This window comes from Hippichthys cyanospilos, chromosome 15 (genome assembly GCF_059441005.1).
Source record: "Hippichthys cyanospilos isolate Australia breed blue-spotted pipefish chromosome 15, RoL_Hcya_1.0, whole genome shotgun sequence".
In the NCBI taxonomy this organism is placed as follows: Eukaryota; Metazoa; Chordata; class Actinopteri; order Syngnathiformes; family Syngnathidae; genus Hippichthys; species Hippichthys cyanospilos.
In genome coordinates, this window is record NC_142383.1 from 18,403,803 (window position 1) to 18,428,089 (window position 24,287).

The window sequence follows — 24,287 nt, forward strand, 5'->3', positions numbered from 1 at the left end:
AAAAGAAAGAAAGAAAAAAAAGATGATTACGGTGCATTTTAGCTTCACCTTTATCGAAATCCAAACTAAAATGCACTTTTGCACCAAATCTACGGAGCTTGGAATCAACAGCGTCTGTCGACATCCGACCAGTCCCGACGTGTCTGCTGTGCATTCTTGTCTCACCTGTGCTGTATGCGGGCCTCCCCCTGAACCAGAGGCAGGATGGCCTCCAGCACCTTGCTGGCCGAGCCGGGGAGCATCTCCAGCACCTTCTTCTCCACCACCATCTTGTCCACGATGGTCTTGAAGTAGCGGAGGGCGCTCACCACGTCTTTCTCGTGCTCCTCCAGGCGACTCACCTTCTGCAACGCCACAGGCAAAATCTTTTATGCCTTTCTCGCCCAATATGGCGCACGTTTTGTAGGCCTCGCTATTTTCGGGACAGAATCTACAATGCGTAACAGAGAGAATTTTTAGCCAGATTTCTGCATTTCAGAATTCCGACTTAGAACGTGTCCTGCATGTTTGTGATCTTTCTCTCCCAGACACGCCCCATTCAAATGATTAGGATGATTTTCGAGCTCCCGCTTAGCTCGCTGATGAACTAATCTTTCGAATCGGGTTGCGTCGGGAAGAGACACCTGGAAAACGTGCAGGATACCGGCCCTCGCGGACTGGAGTTTGACACCCGTGGTCAAATACAATAGAAAAAGGCGAAAGAATGAGCGGATAAGTCCATTTTAAGAAACAAAAGGGGCCCCGTTGCTCTGCTAAGTGCGTTAGACACCTGGGCGCGGGAAGCTGCGGGAACCAATAAAGCAACAGCGCACAATAGAAAACGCGCGGACAAAACAAGTGGCAGGAAAAAGTCGGCAAAAAGCAGACGGAGCAGACCAAATAGCAGCCTTACCTTGTTAACGGGCTTTTCGGCGCTCTTGGCGACGGGCTCGGGCGCAAGTTGCTTGCCTTTCTTGGATGGCGTCCTCTTGATCTTGGGAGAATGGAACTTGTCCATCAGCTTCATGGTAAATGAGGACAGATGGGACCGCTGCGAGTCTACGGACGGAGGGTGAAAGCGGGGAGAAAAATATTGCGGTCAGTCATGCTGCCGGAGTGAGGAAGAAACCAGATGGCGTCGTCTTTAAATCACGGCAAAATGAAAGGCCCGACACCCGCGCCGTTTTCAGGAACGCAAAGCACCCGCGTTTATGGCGCGGCAATATTATCCCGGCGGATACGTCCCGCCGTTTCGTGCGGTCTTCAAGTGTTACATGAAGATGAAAAACAGTATGCTTTGTCGCACATAAACTTGAAGGGCTACCTCGTGCCAGTGGCTCAGCCAGAAACCATACCGAGGAGCTCAAAGCGGGGCAATAAATCCAATCGTTTGTCATTTAAAAAAAAAAAATCAGAATGCGCTAACTCAAGAAATTGAGTGCCGGATAGCCGTGCTTACAATCGTTACTAATTACTTGATTTTAGCATTGCCAAGGCGGATGGAGTATGACCGCGGGACGGCCGAGAACCGATACCGGTTATCTTAATCGATACCAGCCTTTTTTCAAGGTATCGGTACTTGCCACGGCGGCCGATTTGTGGCCATTTGACAATCAAGAACTTGAAATTAGAAGAACAGAAAATTGGAATTCATTTCTCGGATTTTTTCAGGAAAATTGCGAGATCAAGAACAAAAGGACTATCTATAATGCGCTGTTATACTTTTGTTGTCTTTTTCAGGAAATTTCATGGATCAAAAGTGCTAGTCGTGTTGGAATATGGTATCGGCAAGATATGAGGTTTACAAAATGTACCATAAAAAATACAAATGCTAATAATGTCAATACAAAATGTTAATTAGATGCAAATGAGTACTTAAGCAACGCAAAACCTTTGCATCTGCCAACATTCACCAAAGGGAAATACCTGACACAAACGAAAATGCTAACAAGCTAGAAGGCAGCACTACAAAGAATGCTGAAGATAAGAACTAACATTAGCTAGATTAGTCCCAAGTTATTGGATCAACAAACAAACTCATTTTGAGCATATTATCATGAATGACAAAATTCCTACAAAGAAAGTACAACAAAACACATCTTCCCTGAACGCCACCGTTTATACAACAGCGCGGCGTCGCTTAGCGCCCCTTGCTAGGCGGGCTTGAGAACATCCGAGTCAGAGCAAAACAACAACTTGCTCATCCGTCTGGATCAATACACCACGGGCGCAGGGGACGCTCGCTCACTCGCTCATGTTTAAAGAGAGTAGCACTAGCCTGACCCGTAGCGTGAGAAGATTTCAAGTCTGCACAAAGCTGCGGGGCGTGCTTGCCTCCGCGACTTGGCAGCGCCTGCCGTGCACCAGATGCTTTTGATTGCAAATGAAATCCGAAAGCCACGTTTCCACCAGGCGCTGCAGATACCATCTGGAAGGGGAAAATTTTGATCGGGCGATTAGCTGAGTGTCATCGCGCCGACTTGACTCTGATCGGTCGTTGGCTTCCATCATTAGCATTTTTGACGCGCGGTTATCAAAACACCCCACTGATAAAGGTTCGGGGGTTTTCCTACATATTCGATTGTAAAAATCTCTGATATTAGACTTGAGAGAGCGTCTCGCCACGTTTGTCTTTGAAATTTCGGTTGAAAAAATATTATATGGGGACTTGCCCATACCTACGTTACAGTAAATGGTTCGCCGGTGGAGTTAGGGTATCCACTGCCAGGGCTACCGGAAGTGTTGTTAGCATAGCTAGGAAGCGTGATACACAGCATACAAAATTCCCCATGCACTGTGCAGAATACTCAATGAAGAACAACATTTTTTGAAATCCAAAATTTTTTGACACAGGCACCAACCTGCGCTTCAAAGATTCCCCAAGAGAGGGCGCTAACGCACAGCTACGAAAACCCTATTCACCAGCTTTCTGCGATGGCACAGCTCCGGAAATACCTGAAGACGCGAGAGCGAGCGATTCAAACCGCAGGAGGACCCAATCCAAACGATTACTCATCACAATGACGGTTTCGCTTTGTTCTAGAGCTCTCAACTTTTCTATTTTCGCTTCATGAAACACTTGGCAACAAACGTGCTTCGAAAAGAGCGAACGAATTTAAACTCAATTTCTAATAAAAGGTGTCGTTAAAGCCAGCTTGTGAAAAGTAGTGATCGGTGGAAACCTTCTGACATTTGCGGCATTTCGATCCTTTGCCAAGATCCCTTCACACAGGACCCTTTTGTTCAGTCAAAGTTTAAGGAGGCCCCGAGGGACTCGCTTCGGCAGCTGGAAAGCAGGCCGACCGTGACTGCGCGCGGCGACTGACATCAGCCCGGCTGAGTCACCATCGCGATCAATACGGCGGCCCGTCGCACATCTCGGGTATTTCCACCTTTCTTGAGAAAGTTGGCGCTGGCGGCTGCACGCATCACCTCGCAAAGTAGCAATCGGGTCACCGCACCGGGAGACCGCCCCCCTTTTTCCTCTTGAGTGCGGAGGCAATCTATGCTATCATCAAGTGCAGATGTACGGGAGAAAGACCACATGATTTTTCAAACATAGTTTGATCATAAAAATGTACACGAAAACAAGCAAGTTTTCTGCAGTGAAATACGTACTTGCAAAATACTAGCCAATTCTAAACTTATTTTAAGTTAACAGCATGATATTTCGGGGAAAACAGCGTGTCGCCTCGCCAACAATGTTCAAAATAAAGTTTTGAACAACTTTTTATGCTAAATATCATGAGATGAATGATTGGATCAAAGGAGCAGATGATTGGATCAAATATTGAGTACTTTTGTATAGACTAATGCAAAAAAGTACGCAAAAAAACAAAAAGTTTTGATTTCTGAGGAAGGGTTATTTAAAAAAAAGTGCAAAAACTGTATAATATATAAAGAGGTGTGTGAAATGCTAGCGCTTGCTCTCATGTTAGCGCCTTTTAGCATCCACTTCCTGGCTGGCCGCTGCTGCAACGAGGCGATGAGGTCATCGGCTATAATTTGTCCCACGCTGAATTTAAAGCGCCACGCGGAGAGAGGAAGAAACCGCAGTGTCAAAACATGTTTTGTTTCACTCCTGAATTTTATTTATATTGCGCTGAGCTGTCTGGGGTTCACGGCCCTGCTCAAATCTTTGTCGTCATCGGTGATATTTGGATTTCTTTTGACCACTTTACGGAACACAGGAAGTGCGAAAACACGCTCTTTTTGCACAAAAGGGAATTAATAGGAAAACAAGCGGAATAAAGCAGATTTCCACGCACGTCAGTACTTATGAAGAACTGAAGCGGGTTCCTGATTCTCACTATGGCCACTTTTCACTTCTGCAATTACACTTTCTGTGAATAGCACGCGGAAGCATTTGCAAATCCAGTCACCAAGTTGTAGTTTGATCAACTCCAAAGGAAGCCGCCCGCCTCCGTACTGACAGCTCGGTCGGTCGGCTGACCCGCCGCTTTTATTACTTTTCCTCCTGTTAAATAATGCAAGTGACCCAAAATGCGTCATTGAGCGCCGCAAGATTGCTCTCTTCTATTATTGGTCACAAGAAGAAGAAGAAGACGTCTTCGGGGAGATGGCGCTAATCGACGCATGAAGCAAAATTGTCCATTGGTCATAAGCATAAAGAAAATATAGATTTTTTTTTTGTTATATGAACAAAATAAAGATGATCTTGTCTCAATTTTCATGGTTTTTAGTAAGAACGTTGCTGTTATTCTGTTAGATGGATGACATCCTAATTGTAGTCCCAGTAAATGTGATAAATAGATTTATAAGTACTGTATATATACATATAATTGTATAGGTGAATTATGAGCAAGTGTTTATACCTATATTCAATCAAATAAACAAAATTTCACACAGAGGGAGAGCGAAGAAGACACTATGAAAGTTTGAACTACTATTTTACTCTGCAGTATTTTAATGTTATGTTGAAAATATCCATACCATCCATTTTTTTTAAATATGTTGGTGCTAAACAAGCAGGCTTGTTCAGTCAGTTGAAGATAGGATGCAGGTAAAAACAGGAAATAAAAAAATAAAAGTTTTCAATTAAAAATATTCTTTATACCAGCTTTCTGCATAAATATCTGATTTCACAACCTGCGGCTTAAAAGTCCGATGCAGTTCATCCATTGACATTTTTTTTAGTCTGAAAAACATGGTAAATAAGTTCAAGCCCTAAAAGATGACAAGATTTTATAAAATAATGGAGGCTGCTTAGGCTTGCCAGTATGAGGCACATCAAACTAAAGAAGAAAAAAAAAAAAAATAACATTACACTGTACAGGACCTAGATCAGATTTTGGTCACCTGGACATGCTGCAGTAAAAGCTCAAAACGTTAAATTGTGCCCGATGTAAATCGAAAAAATTATAGAAGCCCTTGTACGAATGAGCTTCTCAATTTTACACTCATTTTTTTCCAAGTACTGACAAAAGCATCCGCAAAAAATGCAAGCGTCTCCTACACTATTGACCCCAATGCTGGTTGTGGTCCAATTGGAGAAAGACGCGCGCTTACAAACACGCGCCGTCTGTTACTACGGAATAAGCCGCTTCATCTGGCGTAAACTTAACGAGGAGCCAGCCTTGAACCGTTCGATATTTGCCCATAAAAGTTGCGGACGTCGGGCGGGAGGCCTGCTTCGTGTCACGACTAATCGCAGGGACGCTGCGCCAGGACGGGATTTGGAGCAAGACCGGAATGCAAAGAGGCTCGTGAGAAGATGAGCGCAAGTGGAGCGGGGGAAACGTAAACGGCGGGGGAGAATTCAACAGAAAACACTTGAGTGCAAAGTGAATTATTTATTGGCTGCATTGTAATAGCGGCGGTGAACTTCCTGCCTCAATTATGTCCCGGCTTTATCTTGAAAGGGCCACCGCGGCGCCACTTGAGGGACGGCCGGGCGGGCGAGCAAGCCCCGGGACGGAATGCCGCCCGGGTTAATGGTTGACTTTTGACGAAAAAGTCGACGGGACGCACAAGGGAAGGAAGAAAACGAAAAATACTTGCTGGACATTTTACATCGGGGCCTGTCAGTAGTCGGTGACTAGCAAAGCGGCTACGCGGCGGTGGCCGGGAGCAAATATCAATGGGATGGATGCACTGTCGCATGGAAGCCAGAGCGCCGGGCGATCCATAAAAACAATCCATAGCACCCCCGGAAAAATACATAAATAAATAAATAGAAACAACTGATATGACAACGTTGTTAGAAAAGCCAACACGAAATACGCATTGAGCAACAGTTGCCGCCACTTTCCGACGGGTTTTATGTTAAGTCGTGTATAGAGGGAGTCCTCTCAACACGCTTGACACCAAGCAGGAGTTGGTCTTATCAAGACCACACAACCGGAGACATTATCCAGAGTAGACAGTATTGAGACAGGATAACGAAGGAGGCGGAGACAAGGTCAAGACTTTTGGAGGTCAAGATGGAGACGACGCCGAACGTTTTGGAGGTCGAGACCGAGACAAGACCGATATTTTGAGAGGTAGAGACCGAGACAGGAGGAAGTCTATAGGAAGGCACAAACGAGAAGAGTCCAAGACTTTTAGATGTCTAAATCTAGACAAGAGCAAGAACAGAGGAAGACCGAGACAAGACTAAGAATTTTTTAGGTCGAGGTGGTGACAAGACCAAGTCCTGTAAGGGGCAGAGACCGAGACTTTCAGAGGTTCATATTGAGACAAGAGACCAAGAGTTTTAGAGTCGAAACAGAGACAAGATCAAGATTTTTGCGGTCGAGACCAAGACGGGACAAAGACTTTTAAAGGTTGAGAGAGAAAAGATCCAGATTGCAATTTTTGAAGAAAAGTTCCCCCCAAAAGGATAAAAATGGCTTTGATTCTGATACGAGACCTTCAGACCAAGATGGATCTTGAGAACTAGAACACGAGTATTGTGCAGCTTCATTTTTTGGAAGCTCTTGTGTCTTGTGGAGTTTTTATTTCTTTGCCAAAGAAGCGCTCCTAAGATATTTGGCCCACAACCCGGTGGTTAGGGATTACTGTTCTAGAACCTGACAGCAGATACGACCAGAGGCCGATCTCACAATAAACAGGCATGAGATTGCACGCAAACACATGCGAAATGACATAAGCCATTTCCGTTGTGTTGCTGTTTACAAAGTGTCGTTATGGCCGAGCGGGCGTAACAGAAACACGTGTCCAGCATCTGATGCCCTTCCAGTGTATCTTGGAGTGTATCTCAGTGTGTCTTCTGCGTCCTGTTCTACACAGCTGCTACGCACAAACGCCGAGGGGCGCGCCCAACGGCGCCGCTGCAAATCCGCCGGGGCTCCAATCAGCAGCCTTGGCGTCATCACCTAGCGGACCTTCCGGCAGCTGCGCCATCGACTTGCCGTACGCCGTTTTCAAGGCCGTTCCCAGATGGGCCGACCGTGTCTAGCGGTTCACCGGTGTCAAGGAAATTTGTTGAAGTAATACATATCGACCGAGTCTGTGAGACGAGCTTGATGCCGGGGAGGAGCTGAGTTTAGCCTGGGTTGCTAGCGAAATAAGTAACAAGAGGGACTTCATCACTTGCGCGTGTGCCCGTTTATTTCTCGTGGGGTCATGTCAAGGCATTCAGAAAATATAACTCTGAGACTATCCCAGACAAACTACTCGAGTACACGGCATCCTCGGTTTATGACAATAACAATTATATAGTTAACTCGTTTAGTAGCAGTCTTTTTTGACACTCCTTTAACCTGACCTATTTGAAATCAATAAAAACAAGGCATTATTTTTAATCAAAGAAGCGAGCAAACTGAACCAACGTCTGAATCTATCCTCCACACGCGGGAATATTACTATACACGGGTGCGTCTTATATTTGGTTAATAATTATTCATTAATTTCTTATGTGTCCATTCTGCGAAAGTTTGACCTTTCGGGGTGATTAAATGAGAAAGAAATGTGAGCAAATGCTAATTCCCGCCTGGGTTCTTTTTTTAAGGTAACCCCGTAATATACAAGGTACAACTATACTCTGCTGGGAGAAAAAAAAAGCGTTGGTAAGCAGAGTTAGGTCTCGCTCAGCGACCCTTAAAGGAGTTATTCAGTGGTGAAACACACGAGGGAACCCGCCCGGCGCTGCGGCCGCATTCACGAGTCCTACAAAGTATCTTTTCAGCGGCCGACGTGAAATCATATCACATCGCGGGCCACAGGAGATCCCTTCAGTCGGCGACTTGGTCGGGGATTCGATGGGCGCAAATTCACACAAGGCTTTGACAAAACGCTCCATTGAGCGGCCGCGTTGGGCGAAGAGGCCGGGCCGGGCCGGGCCGGGCCGGGCCGGGCCGGGCCGGGCCGGGCCGGGCGCTACCTGTGCGCGTGGAAGCGTACGGACGGCGTAAAGCTTTTATAGGCTCCCGGCGTGAATGCTCCTTCTGTTTCAGGTCAACAGCAACAAAGCTGCTTCCAAAGCGCGCTCTGTGTACCCCGCGACATACTTTCTTCCATCTGTGCAGTCATTCATGCCTGGTTAGCTCGACTCGTTTCCTCCTTTCTGGGTAAAGAGCGCGTGACCACGCCGACCCGGCGCCTCAAAGCCGCTCGCAGAACAACGGATTTCACACAATTTGCGTTCCGGTGACCACGCGCCGCCTCGCAGATTTGGCCGTTTGCTGGGGCATGACCCAACAATCGGCCGGCCGATTGAAAAGTATTGGAAAAAATAATACGTGAATAAATACCTGGGATTGAAAGTCTGGACTTTTAATAAAACATAAAAATACGTCTTTGGGATTGAATGAGTTAATTTGGTAATTGTTTTTTTTTTTTTTAACGCACAGTTAATATCTTTTAATCACAATTTTTATCGACCCTATGAACATTTATTTCAAGATTCAGTTTAAAAATGCTGGAAAATATTTAAAAAAAATACTGATTCAAAATCACTTTTAACGTTCATAGCGTGTGCAAAACTAGCCATTTTTAGTAATAAAAAAATAAAGATTTGGACAAGAACTATATTTGATAATTATTCCACCAGTACAAATAATACTTTTAAAAACACATTTCTCAATTTGCTGTGGATTGAAAATGACATTAGCTGTGCTCAAGGCTTAGGTAATGACCAATCATGGCTCACCTACTGGTCATGTGACATTCGTAAACTGAAACGTGATTAAAAACCCTCAGCGTGTGATATTTTTTTCAGTAGACAAGCAACAAAAAAAAGTTTTTAAAAGTAGTAATTCTGCATGAAAAATAATGTAGTTAACAAACTTGTTTAAGCTTGCGGGCCACATTGAGGAAAATGAATTCCCAAGTGGGCTAATATTCCTTTAAATGCCACAGAAGTTAGAACCTATTGTAAAAATGTCATATAAACTATTCATCCAGTATCCACCTTTTGCAAAATCTCAATTTCACCATTGAACTCCCATTGAATGATTTGATTTTTAAAAATGGTATTTATTTCCCAGTCCTACTGATAACTCTTGATGGACTCGCTGGACTACAGCGAGTGCGCGTTTGCAATATAGGTTAACGGCGGCGCTGTATTGAGCGTACAGCAGAGCCGGCCGGCCCCAAGGTGTAGGTCGCTCAATTGTCCTCCTATATACCAGCGTGCAGGAAACACAAAGCGCAAACGCCCAACTAAGCCATCCTTTTATACGTCCAAAACAAAACGGGATGCCGCGGGGCACGCTTCCAAGCAGATGACACCTGGAGTAAAACCGACTAACGTCGGTATAAAAAGCAGCGAGGGGAAGTGGTGGTCAAAGCATCAACTAATTTACCGGCACGTGGCTAGAACGCGTCCCACTTGGGCGTGAGATTATCCCCGAGTGGGCAAAATGTCAGGCCGATGGCTTTAACACAGATTACGCGCGTGCTTTGCAAATTTGTTTTCATATTTGGATCCTATGCCGCTTCCTGACCTTTATTGAGCCGAGTCGCGCGTTTGAGATCGGGAAATTGACCCGGCGCGCCGTCAAATGGAAATAAAACGGAAAATGATCTTGTCTGAATTCACGGGCTAATCTTGATCTTAACGCAAAGTTTTCCTTCTGATTGGACATGTTTATTGGGTAAAAAAAAGTGCATTTGAGTAAATCCCAGCCACTACCGTAGCTTCTATTCTATGCACCTTATAGTGCGGTGCGTCTTAGATATGAAAACGGTTTTAAAAAATGCCATTTAGTGAAGGTGTGCCTTATAATCCGGTGCGGCTAATAGTGCGGAAAATACAGTAATACAAAGCCAGTGTAATGACTTTTTTTTTTTTAAAGCGTCCTAAATGAACACAACTTGATTTCAGGACAAACATAAGTGTTGTTGACGAGCGCTGAATCAAATCGGTCGCTACGCCGCGGACACGCATCGGGTCCTACTTCAACATAAAAGTATGTGAAAGCGTTGAGGTCATTTTGGGAAGGTGAGGTTTATTTTGATGCCAGTGAAGGCCAGGGCTAAACGGGGCTCCTGACAGGCTTGCGTGTGATGCTGAACATTTAAAGTGGGAAATAACACACCCCATTTTTTTTGGGAGCCACCCCTCCCGTTCCTTCCCCCCGTGACGCCGATGGCGCTGGCTGCGTTTCCTGTCCCTCTACAAGCACCGCTCCCTCTTTTGTGGACATGACGACACGGTCTGTTGGCGGCGGGCTGGACCGTGGAAGAACCTGACTCACACAGAGCCGGGCCGGGCCGGACAACAGCGCCAATTGAGTACAATGATCTTTTATTTATTTATTTCACGGAGCGAGCAGTTTGGGTCCTAAATTGCTGTGTGTTCTTGTTGTTCCTTAACCATACTATCCCAAGGGTGTGGTAAAAGAGTGCTGAAGCGTTCGGGTTAACGGCCCCTCAGACCATCGTTTTTCCAACAGCAATTAGCAGCACAGATACAGAAAGTGGTCTGATGAGCCAAAGTTTGGCTTGCTTTGAATGCCTCTTCGGTGTAGACCAGGCAAAGTTCTACCCATGGGCCCAATTTTCACCGGGACGCAGCCTCTATTATCAAAACAAAAGAGTAATATGTGGCCCGAAGTATTAAATACACGCATATGGAAAAAAATGATTGTGTTATCGCAGCCATATGCAGCAATGTGGCCCGAAGTATTAAACGCATACGAAAAAAAAAGATTGTGTGATCACAGCCATAAGCAGCAATTTAAAAGTTTTAAACTATCGGCAAAATCGCCGCGTCGTCTTATGACGCGCTGCATTATACTGCATGTGTGCACCGACACTTCCAAAATCTGTAAATATTGCCGAGTGACATCGATGAGCGTTCTGCTCATTCAAAAATTGTTCATTCGTACTGCTGTAGACAGTGTCCAGCGCGTTTGACCCCGGTTGCAAAAATCCACAATTTGGTGGTTTTAATGTCACGCTTGTTAAAGCCCCCGATAACAATGAAAATTCCCTCAATCTATGCGGATCGCAAATGATAGATATCCCGCTCTGCGTGCTCTGTTTTTGTCTGCCGAGTGGGCAAATTAAAGCAGTGGTTCTTGAATTAAACTCATCCGCTGCCATTGACGGCCGTAGACGTCCATATCCACCGAAACCGGGTCGGCAGTGAATAAGTTCAATTCAATCTCTGTTTGGCGGCGCGCTTTTGTAGGCTGCTTTTAAAAACTCCGTTCCGAGCAGTCTGCTCATTCCGGCGCCATTGTGGCTTCTTCGGATATTTTCTGCAGCGTTCCATTTCGAGAAGTGAAGCGAGCGTCTCGCCAAACTAACAGGCAGACGTTGCGTTCACCTTGGGTGAAAATCAACAGACAAAAGAGAAGCGCCGGGTGCTATAAATAGCCGCGCGACCGTCAAGTCTGAAAACAAAGTGATCTGCTGAGATGATGTTCGGAGCCTTCCGCAGACGCTCGCTGTCAGACTCCATAAAACAACAAATTCGGAGAATTTCAAGCATTACGCAGCCACTGGTGGCACGAGTACATAAAGGGATACTTGACTTATTTCGCCATTTTCAGTCGTGAAAGGTTAGTCGTTTGCCTGCGTTTAATTTGATATCGTCTTTCTCATGTAGAATTATTACCTTTGAAAACAGATTTTGCCGCTGTGCCGTTGACTGAAAATGACATCACATGTAAGGCTCAGGTGATGACCAATCGTGGCTCACAAACACGGACGTCACATCGAGCGTCAGTGCTCAACCTCGTGACTTTTTGTTTTTTATTACAAATTTATTGAATTCATGTGATTCATTGCCCGGCCCGTCTATCATTTGAACTACGGGAGCCATTGGTAGCTGCTGGTATTCATAAATCAACCCCAGCAAAAATCAAGTAAACCGGCTGGCGCTAAAGTAAAACGTTTATTTCTTTGGACTGAAACAATAACCTAGCATTTCAGGAAAAAAAAAAAGATTAAATAAAAATAACAGAAGCTACGTTAAATTCTGTGAACACGCAATTGTGCGAGCACATTTGCATATTCATATCCACGCGTATTCACGTTGCAAAAGGAGAACTAGAAAGTCCACCAAAGTATACCACTCAGTCATTCATGGGATGAAACGACACGTCCTACGGTGAGTGAGACGCTCAAAATGTCAAAAAAAAAAAAATGACCCAAGTGACTACCATGGATGCACTCATTCGCGCACAAAAAAGGACAACTTATTTCCAAGCGAGCGGGCCCTCCCACTTCTTCCTGATTTAGAGCATGCCATCGGAAAGTGGCGGCGAGCGTGGGGCGTCCCCCTACCTCGGACGCCGACTCCAACGGGCAGCTGCCTGAATGCGCCGACGCACCGGCGCAGGCGAGCACAAGCTGACTGCTTGCGCACTGACTCGAAAAAAACAGAGGGGCAAAGCAAGATTTTTCTATACCTTCCAATTGACCATCACAGATTTTTTTTTTTTTTTTTACACATTTAGAGTAATATGAGACAAACAAATCAACACGTTCGCCACCACTGACGGCTAAAGACGTCAAAGATCCATTTTAAATTAAATCAAGCAACACTGGCACCCATTTTCAAAGAAGGTACACTGTTATGTACATTGTATTTAGGGGTGTCCTCATCCGTTACTCTACTGATATCAGTGCCCCCCCCCCCCCCCCCCCCCAAAAATACAATCCAAAAAAATAAATAAAAGTTCAGATGATATGGCTATTTTTGAACTATCCAATATTAGCACTCATTTACAAGCAGTCCATTCCATACTCCACTCCTGCTCTTCTGCAAACTCAGAAATCATTTGCAATTAAATTTTTGGAGATTAAAATTTTGGAAAACCCCAATGTAACCCAAATTTGGGTCACTGCGATGTAGCCCGTGACAAAGACAAGTTTGGCATCCGAGCGCTAGCACAGACTCACGCTGGTCCCGGAAAAAGGCAGCATGGAGGTCAAGGCCAAGGCCGACTGACAACATCCCCGCTGGGGCTAAACGCGGCGATTTAGCGAGCGCCAGCGGTGTGTTTTCCAAACAAGGCATTACGGCGCGGCGGAATGCCGCGATTACGCCATAATATGCTCTGTTAGCCTAATTACGGGGACGGCGCGTGCCGGCGGCAGGCTTCCCCCCCCGCGACAAATCGTCGCAAATCAAAGGACTTCAGCTCGTGCAAGCCAAAAGTGTGAGATTTCTTTGGTACTGCTGACCTGGATTAAGACGGCAGCGCTAGCACAACCTTGCGACGCGGGGCAGGATTGCTTCCGCTTATTCGTTTGTTTGTCGGGCACCGGAAAAACCAAATATTCATTTGGGTGTGTGCCTTTGTAGCACAGTGGTTCTCGAACGGGGGTTCAAACGGCCCCGGGGTACGCCAAGGAACTTCAGGATTCTTGCAGCTATCAGAAAATCTCATTTATGGCCATCGTTGGAAGAGTATGTTTTTCTTTTCGAATCAAGAGAAAATGAATTGGACCATGAAACAACTTATTGCTAAATTGTGCTGTAGTGAGTCCGTTGTTATTTTGTTGTTATTAGTGACTCAGTTTTGCGGCAGATGAGCCAGAAAAAAACAGATGATGTCGCATGGCTTCATATGAGCGCCGAAGCTAAAAGCTACATACGCAGTCACGTTGGTGCGACCGTGCCCCCCCGCCCCTCCCCTCACGGAAAGGATGTGGCCCGGCGGAGCGGCCTCCCAGCGCCGGGTCCGCCCAGGGTTTGAGCCCAGCAAATGAGCACCTTGTGTAAAGCCGCACGACACAGAAAGCCCAGAGAGGAATGTCCCCTGCCGCATTTCAGCGTGCCACAAAGTTCCAGAGGCCATTTTGCATTCAAACTCTTGATACTGGCAACCATAAAAAAAATAAATAAATAAAACTACTTCAGACAAAATGGTAGAAGATCTCAGAATCGGTGCAAGACCAACCCATTCAATCCCAAGGACAGTTTTGAACTTTTTTTTAACAGTTACCTAAAGTCATTTTTACTTGAGTGCTTCAATAGCTGAATAGTTGAATAGTCATGGATCGCTTACTACCAGCCACTTGGAAAAAACAAAACAAACACAAAAAAAACATAACTACCTGGGATTGGTCTGCACTCAAAAAAGGGGGAAAAAACATCAAAACACGTCTTTGGGATTGAATGAAAGTACAACTAATCTGGATCGTTATTATGATGAACACATATGCAACAACGTAAGATCAGCTGTTTTCTAGCTTCGGTCATGTGACATTGGCAAGATGAGCGCGACTGCTTGCTCACCTGAGCTGTGAGCATGTGACGTCCTTTTCAAATCGACCGCGAGCGGAAACACGTGTTTTTACAGCTATCAATTGTACACGAAAAATAATAAAGTTCAAAAATTGATCGTAGATCAAATACTTAGCAGAGCTGAAGACGAACAAATAGGGAAGGACAACATGGTAACTTTTTCCTTATGCCGAACAATCCGCACCGCGTTGCCCCGCCGAGCATCATCGTTTTTTCTGACAAACACATCAGCCATTCAAACATTCGGCCATGTTTTCTCAGCCATAACCCTAACCCCTCAACCCTAACCCTCCAGTGACAGCGAAGGCTTTGTTTACATCAGAAAAAAAATCTTTTACACAAATGACTACGGCGTATGTTTAGCGCGGCCGCTAGTCATCATTTTACCTGAGTGCTCCTCATCTAGGTCCCCCGGTAGAGAGGAGTCCGTGTCCTCGGAGGAGGCTCGGCTCCTCCAGCCGGCGTTGCCCATGCGAGGCCCCGCGGGAGAAGCCCGGCCGGCCACTGACGACTTTGCGTCTCCTAACTAGCGTCCGTCTGCTGCCCGGACTGGCATTTTTCACAGCCCTGCTGAGAATTAGTCACAAAGTAGCTCATGGCCATCACGCACACTTGAGCCACTCTTCCGGGGAAGATCCTCAAATAGCCGCGGGGGAGGAAGTCATAAAGCGCTCAAACGCGGCGCTTTAACAGGGCAGATAACCGGCGGTGCCGCCACAGGTGCCCGCCACCCAGTCAGCTGGCGTAACGGCGGGGACGGGAAAAGCTGCGCGCCACGCAGCGACAAATGACTCATCTTCATGTACAAACGCTAAAAAGTAGTGCTTTGGCGTCATATCCCACTGCCACATCCAAAAAAGCACCGTCGACCGGGGAGGCGCCAACTCGCCCCTCGCCTTCCGACGGCAATGGACGGCGGAGCGGACGCGCGACCCATCCGTCGCTCCCAAGCGTTCTGCTTGTGCCGCGGATAGATTCCCAGTGCGGCTCTCCGCCCCGATTGCTGCCCTCTGCTTGCTTTCCCATACAAATCACAATAATTACAGTGCAGCTAAAAAGGGGCAAAAAAATAAAAAACGAGTCTCTCATTGAGCGGCTGAAATGCTTGCAGCCGTCGAGCCTCAAAATTGCATTCATGCGGGGGGGGGGGGGGGGGGGGGGGGGGGGGGCTTCGGCGCAGGGTTTCCCCGCAAAACAACAGATATTTCTTCCTTTGCACCCTCGTTTTAGGATATACAGTAGTACATATATTTCTCTCCATTTCATTTCAGATTTAGTGTAAACTTTGACATGGGCTGACAAGAAAAAGGCCTGACGTAAGCACACTTGAGCTCTAATTTGGAGCAGGACTTCAGCTTCCAGACCGACAAACAGGTTCTGGCTAAGCAACCAGACATAGTGGTGGTGGACAAAGACCAGTAGAGGGTAGCGGTGATAGATGCGGCCATCCCAGCTGACGTCAACTTCAGAAAGAAGGAACGTGAGAAACTTGAGAAGTATCAAGGGTTGAAAGAGCAGCTGGAACGGATGTGGAAGGTCAAGGGTTGCGTGGTCCCCGCGGTAGCGGGGGCACTTGGGGCACTGACCACCAAACTGACTGAGTTGGCTCCAGCAAATCCCAGGAACAACATCTGAAGCCTCAGTCCAATAAAGTGCAGTCCTAGGAACATCCAAGATACTGCGCAGAAACCTCAAACTCCCTATGATAGAGGGCCCCAGCTTGAGGATGACACGGATACCGCCCCGCCGTGGAAACTTTCACAGAAGATAGGCAAAACATTTGCACTAAATTTTGCCGTGAAACGGCAAGGTGGCGAAAGCTGAACCCCAATATAGTGAATGAGCACTTTATTGGGATGGCATGTGGGCGGGGTGAAACGATGAAAACAATTCAAAAACAGAATGCGCCCTTTCCGTACCGCCGTTGCAGACACCCTCGCTCAGAAATGAGCGACACGTCTGCGCTAACTCCGAAACGGCAAACACGTGCCACATAGGTGAGAAGCTCGAGAGGAGGCCCAAAATAGGCCGTTGCCATCTACTACTACTTGACTGCCGGCGCTAATTATACAACACAACTCTTCGCAGCGCTCAAATGCCAAAGCTGTTGTGTCACACTTGCCAACTCTTGGGGGGGGGGGGGGGGGGGGGGGGGGGGGACTTTTTCCATCACTGTCTCGTCAGAATAACATTAAGTCACACGCACACAAATGATTCATTCCAGTGGGTTGATTCAGAGAGACGAGCAGTCAATTCGGAGAGTTCTTTGTGCATTAGCGATTTAGCTTCGTGACGGAGATTGAGGATAACGGCGAGAACAACTCGACTTGTTTTCTCCTCTTTTGGGTCAGAAATGGCTGTTTTGGAGAACTCAAGCCTGCGCGCGCGCTTTCCAGCTCATCTGAAACAGCGAGAGGGAGTCTTCTTTTGTGACGCTCCATGAAAATGATCAACAACACGAGAGTGAGAAAAGGCGCCAAGAAAGGCTTCACTCTTATTGAACAAAATGATATTCAGATTCACGAGCGACATGGGGACACGGTTACCACGACGACGGGAAAATATGCCGAGGCGTGACGCCGGGCTGTACGTCTCCCGTCAAGTTCCGTTATTTTGTGGACGCGTTGATTCCCCCTCGTGGTCTGCATGCTATGGCAACCATTTTGCATGGTGCATTTTTGGCAGCATTTCACAACAAGGGAACCCCGAAAAACACATTTTGTTGCCCCGATGCCGGTATGCGTATACAATTACATACACCACTAATTTGGTGGAAAATCTTGCCATCGCCTGTGGCCAAAGCAGTTCATGCTCTTACACGACATTTATATAGCAGTTTCAAAAAAACATAATTATCGGTAAAAAAATTCTGTATGTAATTTCTAACTTCCAAAAATAGTTATATTAGACTCATAGATGCACACTATGGGCTAACATAACACATTTGATACATTTTGAAAATCAAAGTCTTGCTCTGCGCAAGCAATCAGATGATGGAAAACTTTTATTGGTTACACAGCTCAATTAGAGACAGGGATTGCCATGGCAACAGAGAGACTGAATTCTGATCGGACAAAATACAGTAAACCCTACGTCAATATTCCTTAAACTGGAAGCAGTGCAACTTAAACAAAGGCAAAGAATGAAAAAGTTCCTGTCATTTGACTTTCTTCGATGACCCCCCCCCCAACTGAGAATTAGTGACATAACGGTCTTCCTGGTCTTCTTAGACTTGGGAGACTGGGCAACGCCGGGATGCCTGGGGGAGCGGATAAGTGCTGAACGAGGACCTGACTCATGAGGCTATTTGTTTTGATGTTGATATGCAAGTCATCCATCCGCCTGTGAGGCAATGGGAAATTTTGACGCCCTGTGGTTACGATGTGACACTTTCCTCCCTTGTGTGCATCCGTCCGCCACGCATCACTTTGCTGTGTGTGTCAGTAGACAGCCGGTCCAAGCGGGGGATGCAAAAGTAGCAGACAGGGTGTAAAGTTTCATTAGCCAAGAGCAAGCTAGTGGGACAACCCTGTGTAATTTTCTGCCTAGCTTACACAAAGGGGACTTGAGTCACTGCAACTTGGACTCGGTCAACGTGAAACACAATCATACTGACTCGAGTCCCTGCGACTTGGACTCCATCTGACTTGAGTCACTGTTTTGACAAATTGTGACATGGCAACATTGTAAAGACTCAAAGGCTACTTGGATTTGGAAGTTAGACTGGCAAGAGGCAGTCAACTCGAGTCAATACGATTTGGATTCTAGCCGACTCGAGTCTAAATCAGACTGACTGTAGTTGCCCCGAGTTCCTGCAACTTGGACTCAGTTTGACTCAACTCGCTGTTTTGACAACTTGTGACTTGGCAAGACTCAAAAGCAACTTGGATTTGGAAGTTAAATAATGACTAGGGGCAGTAAGTCAACTCGAGTCAATACAATTTGGATTCCAGCTAACTTGAGTCCAAATCAAAATGACTTGAGTTGCTCCACGTCCCTGCAGCTTGGACTCGGGTCAACTGGACTCACTGTCTTCATGACTTGCACTTTGAACTAATGTGCTTTAAATTTACAAAAATGTAAAGAGGCAAACGTCAGCTTGGATTTGAGAGTTAAAAGCTGACGGGAGACAAGTCAATACGATTTGGATGTGAGTCTAAATCAGTTGAGTTGCTCCAAGTACCTGCAACTTGGACTCAGGTTGATCAGTTTTTGTATGTACACTATGTCTCATTTCTAACACATCTGCAAATAAAAACGTGTTGCTGAGTAAAAAAAAACGCATGTTTGCAGGTATTTCAAAGTTGGAAGTGTAAGGAGATTACAAACAATAAACAAATATGCAGCGCCTGATGTGCATGAATCTCATCAAGTGTTTGTGTTTACAAATGATCATTTGTGCTAAATTCCTGGGAAATCACATTGCATCACAGCTATATTTACAACAGACTCATCACGTGGTCCCCGGTGAACCCAAGAGCAATGTCGGTGACCTAAGGGCTGAATATAAGAATCTACGATGTCAATGAATTGACCTTTGACCTCGTTTCTTCAGCGTAGAGACTGTTGGTACTTGTCACTGCAACTGGTACTGTTGGTTGTAACTTGGCTTGAAACAGGATTCGACGACATTCTCGAGAGCCGAGGAATGCAAATGTCCACATTTGAAGTGGGGGTGTTATTCGGGATCCTACATGTCAGCGAGACGAAACCCAAAGCTAACCGTTAGCCGCGCGGCTAGCGTCAGCCCCAAACGCAGCCTGACGCCCCGCGTTCCGGGCGAAAGGCACCCTCGCTTCGGTTCGGGGCGAAAAGTGAAAGTGCGCATCCAGCCGGGAAAACGCACCCCGATTCCGGCATTACCGCCGCGTGTTTACTTGGGGAGGGGAGGGGGTAGCCGGCTCAAGACCACCCCCCCCCCCCAAAAAAAAAAAAAAAAAATCAAAAACGGAAAAAAGCTAAGGCGCTAAGCTAAAAGCAAAACGAAAGAGGCCCGAACCGACAGGCGTAACACAATGAACGCCCCCTTCCCCTCCCCGAGCCGGGCCTCGGAGTACCGTTACACGACGGAGTCTTACCTTGCTTGCTCTCGATTTTGCCCGACATTTTCTTGCTCTCGGTGGCCCGCGCGCGGCGGTTCCGACAAAAACGCTGGCGCCTCGCAGCTGCTCGGTCGCCGCCGACGACGACTACTACTGCCTCCTTTTCCGCACACCGTAGTGTCCGTGAGACGGTTCCGGTGGGCTCAAGAGAACGTATCCGTCTTCCACACGCATGGTGCGGCTCCGGCCGAAAGAAGGGGGGAGAAAAGAGGCCGCTCCTCGGTCGCTGGCTCCACTCCGGTGCGTACACGCGCACGCCTTGACGTCTGCTGGCGGAACCCGTGAACTCGCGAGTGGCAACCGAGCAGCACCGCAAGCAGGCGCCCGCTTACTGTTGCGCCGGAGACCAGCCGGCGCCGCAGCGACCCCCGGTGGTAGGAATGACCGATTGCAACCAGCCAACGAGGGGACGGGCGAGTTTGCGGAGCTCCGGACCGACGACAAGTTGACACTTGTGACGGACGAATGAAGCTTCTTGAAGATCTTGCGGATCTGTCTTCGCATATGTTTCGCGGCTTCCTGTTGCTTGCTTTGCCCCGCGGCGCCCCCAAGTGGTCAAGAATATCGGTTTCTCTCAGTCAAATTGATGGCCTTAAAAAAGGGGGCACTTTTTGGAGAAACGTGGGTGTTCAATGTTGAAACAAACACATTCCTCTGCATGTGGCCCCAAAACGTGGTTGTTGAAGCACCTCACCGGCGCAAATGTGGGTGTTTGCAAAGTTTTTACTTTCACGTTCACTGGTGTGGGTGTTGAAGCACTTCACCGGCACAAATGTGGGTGTTTACAAAGTTTTTACTTTCACGTTCACTGGTGTGGGTGTTAGAATAGCTACACTTGTTGCGGGCACCTTTTTGCGGAAATGCGTGGATGTTCAATGATGAAACACACATTCTTCTGCATGCAGCCCCAAAAGTGTGGTTTTTGATGCATTCCAACAGCAAAAATGTGGGTGTTTACAAAGCTTTTTATTTTACTTTCACTGGCAAAAGTGTGGGTTTTGAATGATGTACACCTAAGGATATCAAAATGGTGGCGGAGGGCACTTTTTGGGGAAAAGTGGTTGTTTAATGTTGAAACACCCACATTTCTCTGGACATGGACCCAAAATTGTGGGTAATTTCAACCCCAAAAACCTGAGCGTTTAAAACATTTTTATTTTTTACTGGGAAAAGTGAGGGTGTTGAAAGATGTGTACCCAGGACGTCATCATAGGAATGGGCGGGGGGGGGGGGGGGGGGCACTTTGAGGAAACATGTGGGTCAATGTTGAAACACCCACATTTCTTTGCACATGGAACCAGAAATTTTGAGTGCATTTCATGAGCAAATATGTGGGTGTTTACAAAGTTTTTTTTTTTTCCCCCCCACTGGGAAAAGTGTGCCCCCAAGGATGTTAGTAGAGGGTCGAAATCCTCTGCATGTGGACCCAAATAGTTGAGTGTGGATTTTTTTTTCCACTGGGAAAAGTGTGGGTGTTGAAACACACACTATTTCCAGGGGTGTCAATAAAAGGTGTTCTGGGCAGGCATACTGACATTATAGAGTGTTACACATCCATGTATAGAATATGTAATCTACTCATGTATCCCCAGTTGTAGTGCTTTTCAGCATTTATCGCTGAAAATATTCATAAGTTCGCCATCGAAACAGCTGCTGTGAAGAGCGAACACAAACAACATTTTTTTTTTCCTTTCTATCCTACTCATAAATTATTGACCCACCTCACATAAGATTCTTCTCATTGCTTGGAGTGATCTAGGTCAGCTTGTGAAAGGCGCGTTCAAGTGCCGACACGCGCATACGTCACATGTTTATTAATAAGTGATCGGCCTTGTTGCTATTTGGCCCATATTGGATCAATCGAGCCGCCTGTAGGCCGCGCCCATGTTCGCTGCGCAGGACGGGAATCGGAATACCTTCCCCGAGGCTACAAATAAACACACACACACACACACACACATGCAAAACAATGGAGGCCTCGGTGAACTTGTCCGGGCAGGATCGAGATGCGCTCTTTACGCTCCATTACTTTCTTGGCTGCTCCCCACAAACTGATTTGGGGGACAAACTCATACTTTTGTCCTTGCTCACTCACACGTGTGGCTTTAAAATGCATTGGCGTAGAGAGAGGGACCCACAAATGAGCAAAACCCGCTTAAAACGCCTCCCTAAAACAGTCAGAAAACACTGATAAATATTCAATTATTTGTATAGGGGGGAAAATACCTTCAAAATGTTGGTGAAAAAAACTGCAAGTCTGTAAATCTGCAGGTGTCGAACCGCGAGACAGAGAAAGGGAGCGAAATAGAGACAAGTACCAAACTCTATAGTGTGGAACGTCTTAGATGACGTAATGTAGTTTGGTGTAGGCATAATGGAAGACAAACTCCAGCCGCTTTTTCGGGGTTTCTAGCTTCACCTGCTCATTTAGACCTTACTGTACATTTCATTGTGCTGCAACGTGACTCTGCTGCCACCTGTTGGCCGTCTGCAGTCATCGGCTCCGACATTAAGTTTATAACATTTAATAAGATCCAATGCAATACTGTATTCACTAAACGTCATCATTCAATGATTGAATGATATTATTTATATGTTAAAGTGTTCTAAATAAAAAGCTGTAGCTTGTGATAAGTACTTAGTGTGACTTACAGTATAAAGACAATTCTGCCGTTATGGATTTGGCCACAAGATGGCGGTACAGTACTAATTATGAGAGCGTCGTATCTTGGTCGGATACGTCGATAATGAAACGTGATGTAAAGTTGGTGGCCGCCGGAAATGTTGGCCTGCCTTTTAAGTTTGATGATGATGATGATTAATTACAAACAAAGGCCAGCACTCTAGCGCCATTTCTTTTAAAATGGAACGTTAAACGAATTTAGAAAGGAGTACACATGAGGTTATTGAAGAGTATGTTTTTTTGATGTTGACGCTAATGGTTTTTGAAGTTCACCAAAAAAAAAATCCATTAATCTAGGATTCCAATTACTGTAGTATTTAATGGAAGACTAATAAGGTATTTGATATTCAGAAAACTTTAAAAGACACTGATGATGCAAAACGGTCTTTATGTTCATTTGGATTAGTAAAGACTCTGAATGGACTTTGTTTCTTTATTTTTTTCCAAACAGGTGCTTTAAATTAACTGATGACTAAACTGTCTTTGATGTTTACAAACATATCTTGATTTAGGATTCAGGGTCTTTGTGTTTTTCAGGAGTCCACACATTCAAGTACATTCAGGTCCTCATTTATACCTCTTTTTTTTTTTTTCTAGCATTGTGCTGAAGGAGTGTCTAAATATTGGCCATTTATTACAAAAATAACCATTGGCTTTCTACATTAAAACAATCAATTGCTTCAGGGATTCGAATACCTAATTTTGTGACTTTAGTGTACTCTTAGTACTAAAGTAATTGAATTTAAAAGCATATTGTAGATGAATAAATCAGTCAAGCAGAAGGAGGCGTGGCTTCACGGTGCAGCCCCAAAGACAGGAGCCAATTAGGATGGCGCCAAGCTCTGTTAACCTTGGCCTAGGGGTCACGTCCTCTTGTCCCGACAAGGAGCGCGTAGCGCCAGCATCGGGATCAGCCGGACTTAAAGTGGATACACTTAACCGAAAAAAGGGAAAAAAAAACACACAGGCGTGTGGCCTACTTTTGCGGTTTTCCATAGCGGGATTAAGATGAATGTGCGCCAAGTGAGTGAAGATGGAGAGGTGCTGGATGAGCAGGACAAGATGTCTGGGTCATAACCTGCTCAATACTGCATGAGAGTGGAACACTCTGTCACTGCCGAGCGTGCTGACAAGGTCGCGCCCAAAGACCGGGAAAAAAAAAACACACACACACACACACACACAAACACACACAGAAGAAAATAGGGAATGTTTTGAGCGGCGCCGACACTTGCCGGGCTTGCCAGCAATTATTCATGCGGCGGAATGGTCATTGTTGGACCGTTCCTTTCAAAACATCTCCTGACTGACATTTAACCACCCAAAAAATTCCCGCTTACTCGCACCTCCGTTAGCCATGGGGGGAGGGGGGGGGGGGGGGGGGCTTTTGCAACTGGCCGAGGTGTAAATGCACACGCACAAGGGGGATGCGTCTGAAATTTCAACATCCAGCCAGAGCATAGAAGAACATGTTGAAAATAGCTTTGCGCCTCCCCCGTGCCGTAAACCAAGAAAAATCTTGAAAGTTTTCCATAGCGTCTGTTCTCACACCTCCAAATATGAGGACGAGCTGTTTATTTGTCACTCCCACTTCAAGTTGACGCCAAATCTAAAAAGAAATAAAAAGAAAAGAAAATTCCATCAATCAAAAGTAACCCATTCAATCCTAATTTTTTACGTTCGGACATTCAATCCCAGGTATGGATATTTTCATTTCAATGTTTTTTCTGTTTTGAAAATTTGTTATTTTAGTATTACAAGTAATCCTTTATTTTAGTACTTAATTACCTAAAAAAAAGTCACTTAATTACCAAAGGTAATTGGCTATTTTAGTACCTAACTAGCTAAAATAGTC

At 45.9% G+C, this 24,287-nt stretch overlaps 1 protein-coding gene across 9 annotated transcripts in view; it reads right to left on the reverse strand.

Moving 5' to 3' along the window:
* The window catches only part of rapgef1b (Rap guanine nucleotide exchange factor (GEF) 1b), a 38,961-nt gene extending 18,907 nt beyond the window's left edge, over positions 1-20,054 (reverse strand). For all 9 annotated transcript variants that reach the window (XM_088435543.1, XM_088435539.1, XM_088435538.1 and 6 more), the window contains exons 1-3: positions 19,726-20,054; positions 893-1,038; positions 166-344 (exon numbers count right to left, since the gene is read on the reverse strand). In XM_088435543.1, the coding sequence (XP_088291669.1) occupies positions 166-344; positions 893-1,038; positions 19,726-19,753 (353 nt within the window). In that variant the 5' untranslated portion in view covers positions 19,754-20,054. The remainder of the gene's footprint in view (positions 1-165; positions 345-892; positions 1,039-19,725) is intronic.
* Between the last annotated feature and the right edge of the window lie 4,233 nt (positions 20,055-24,287).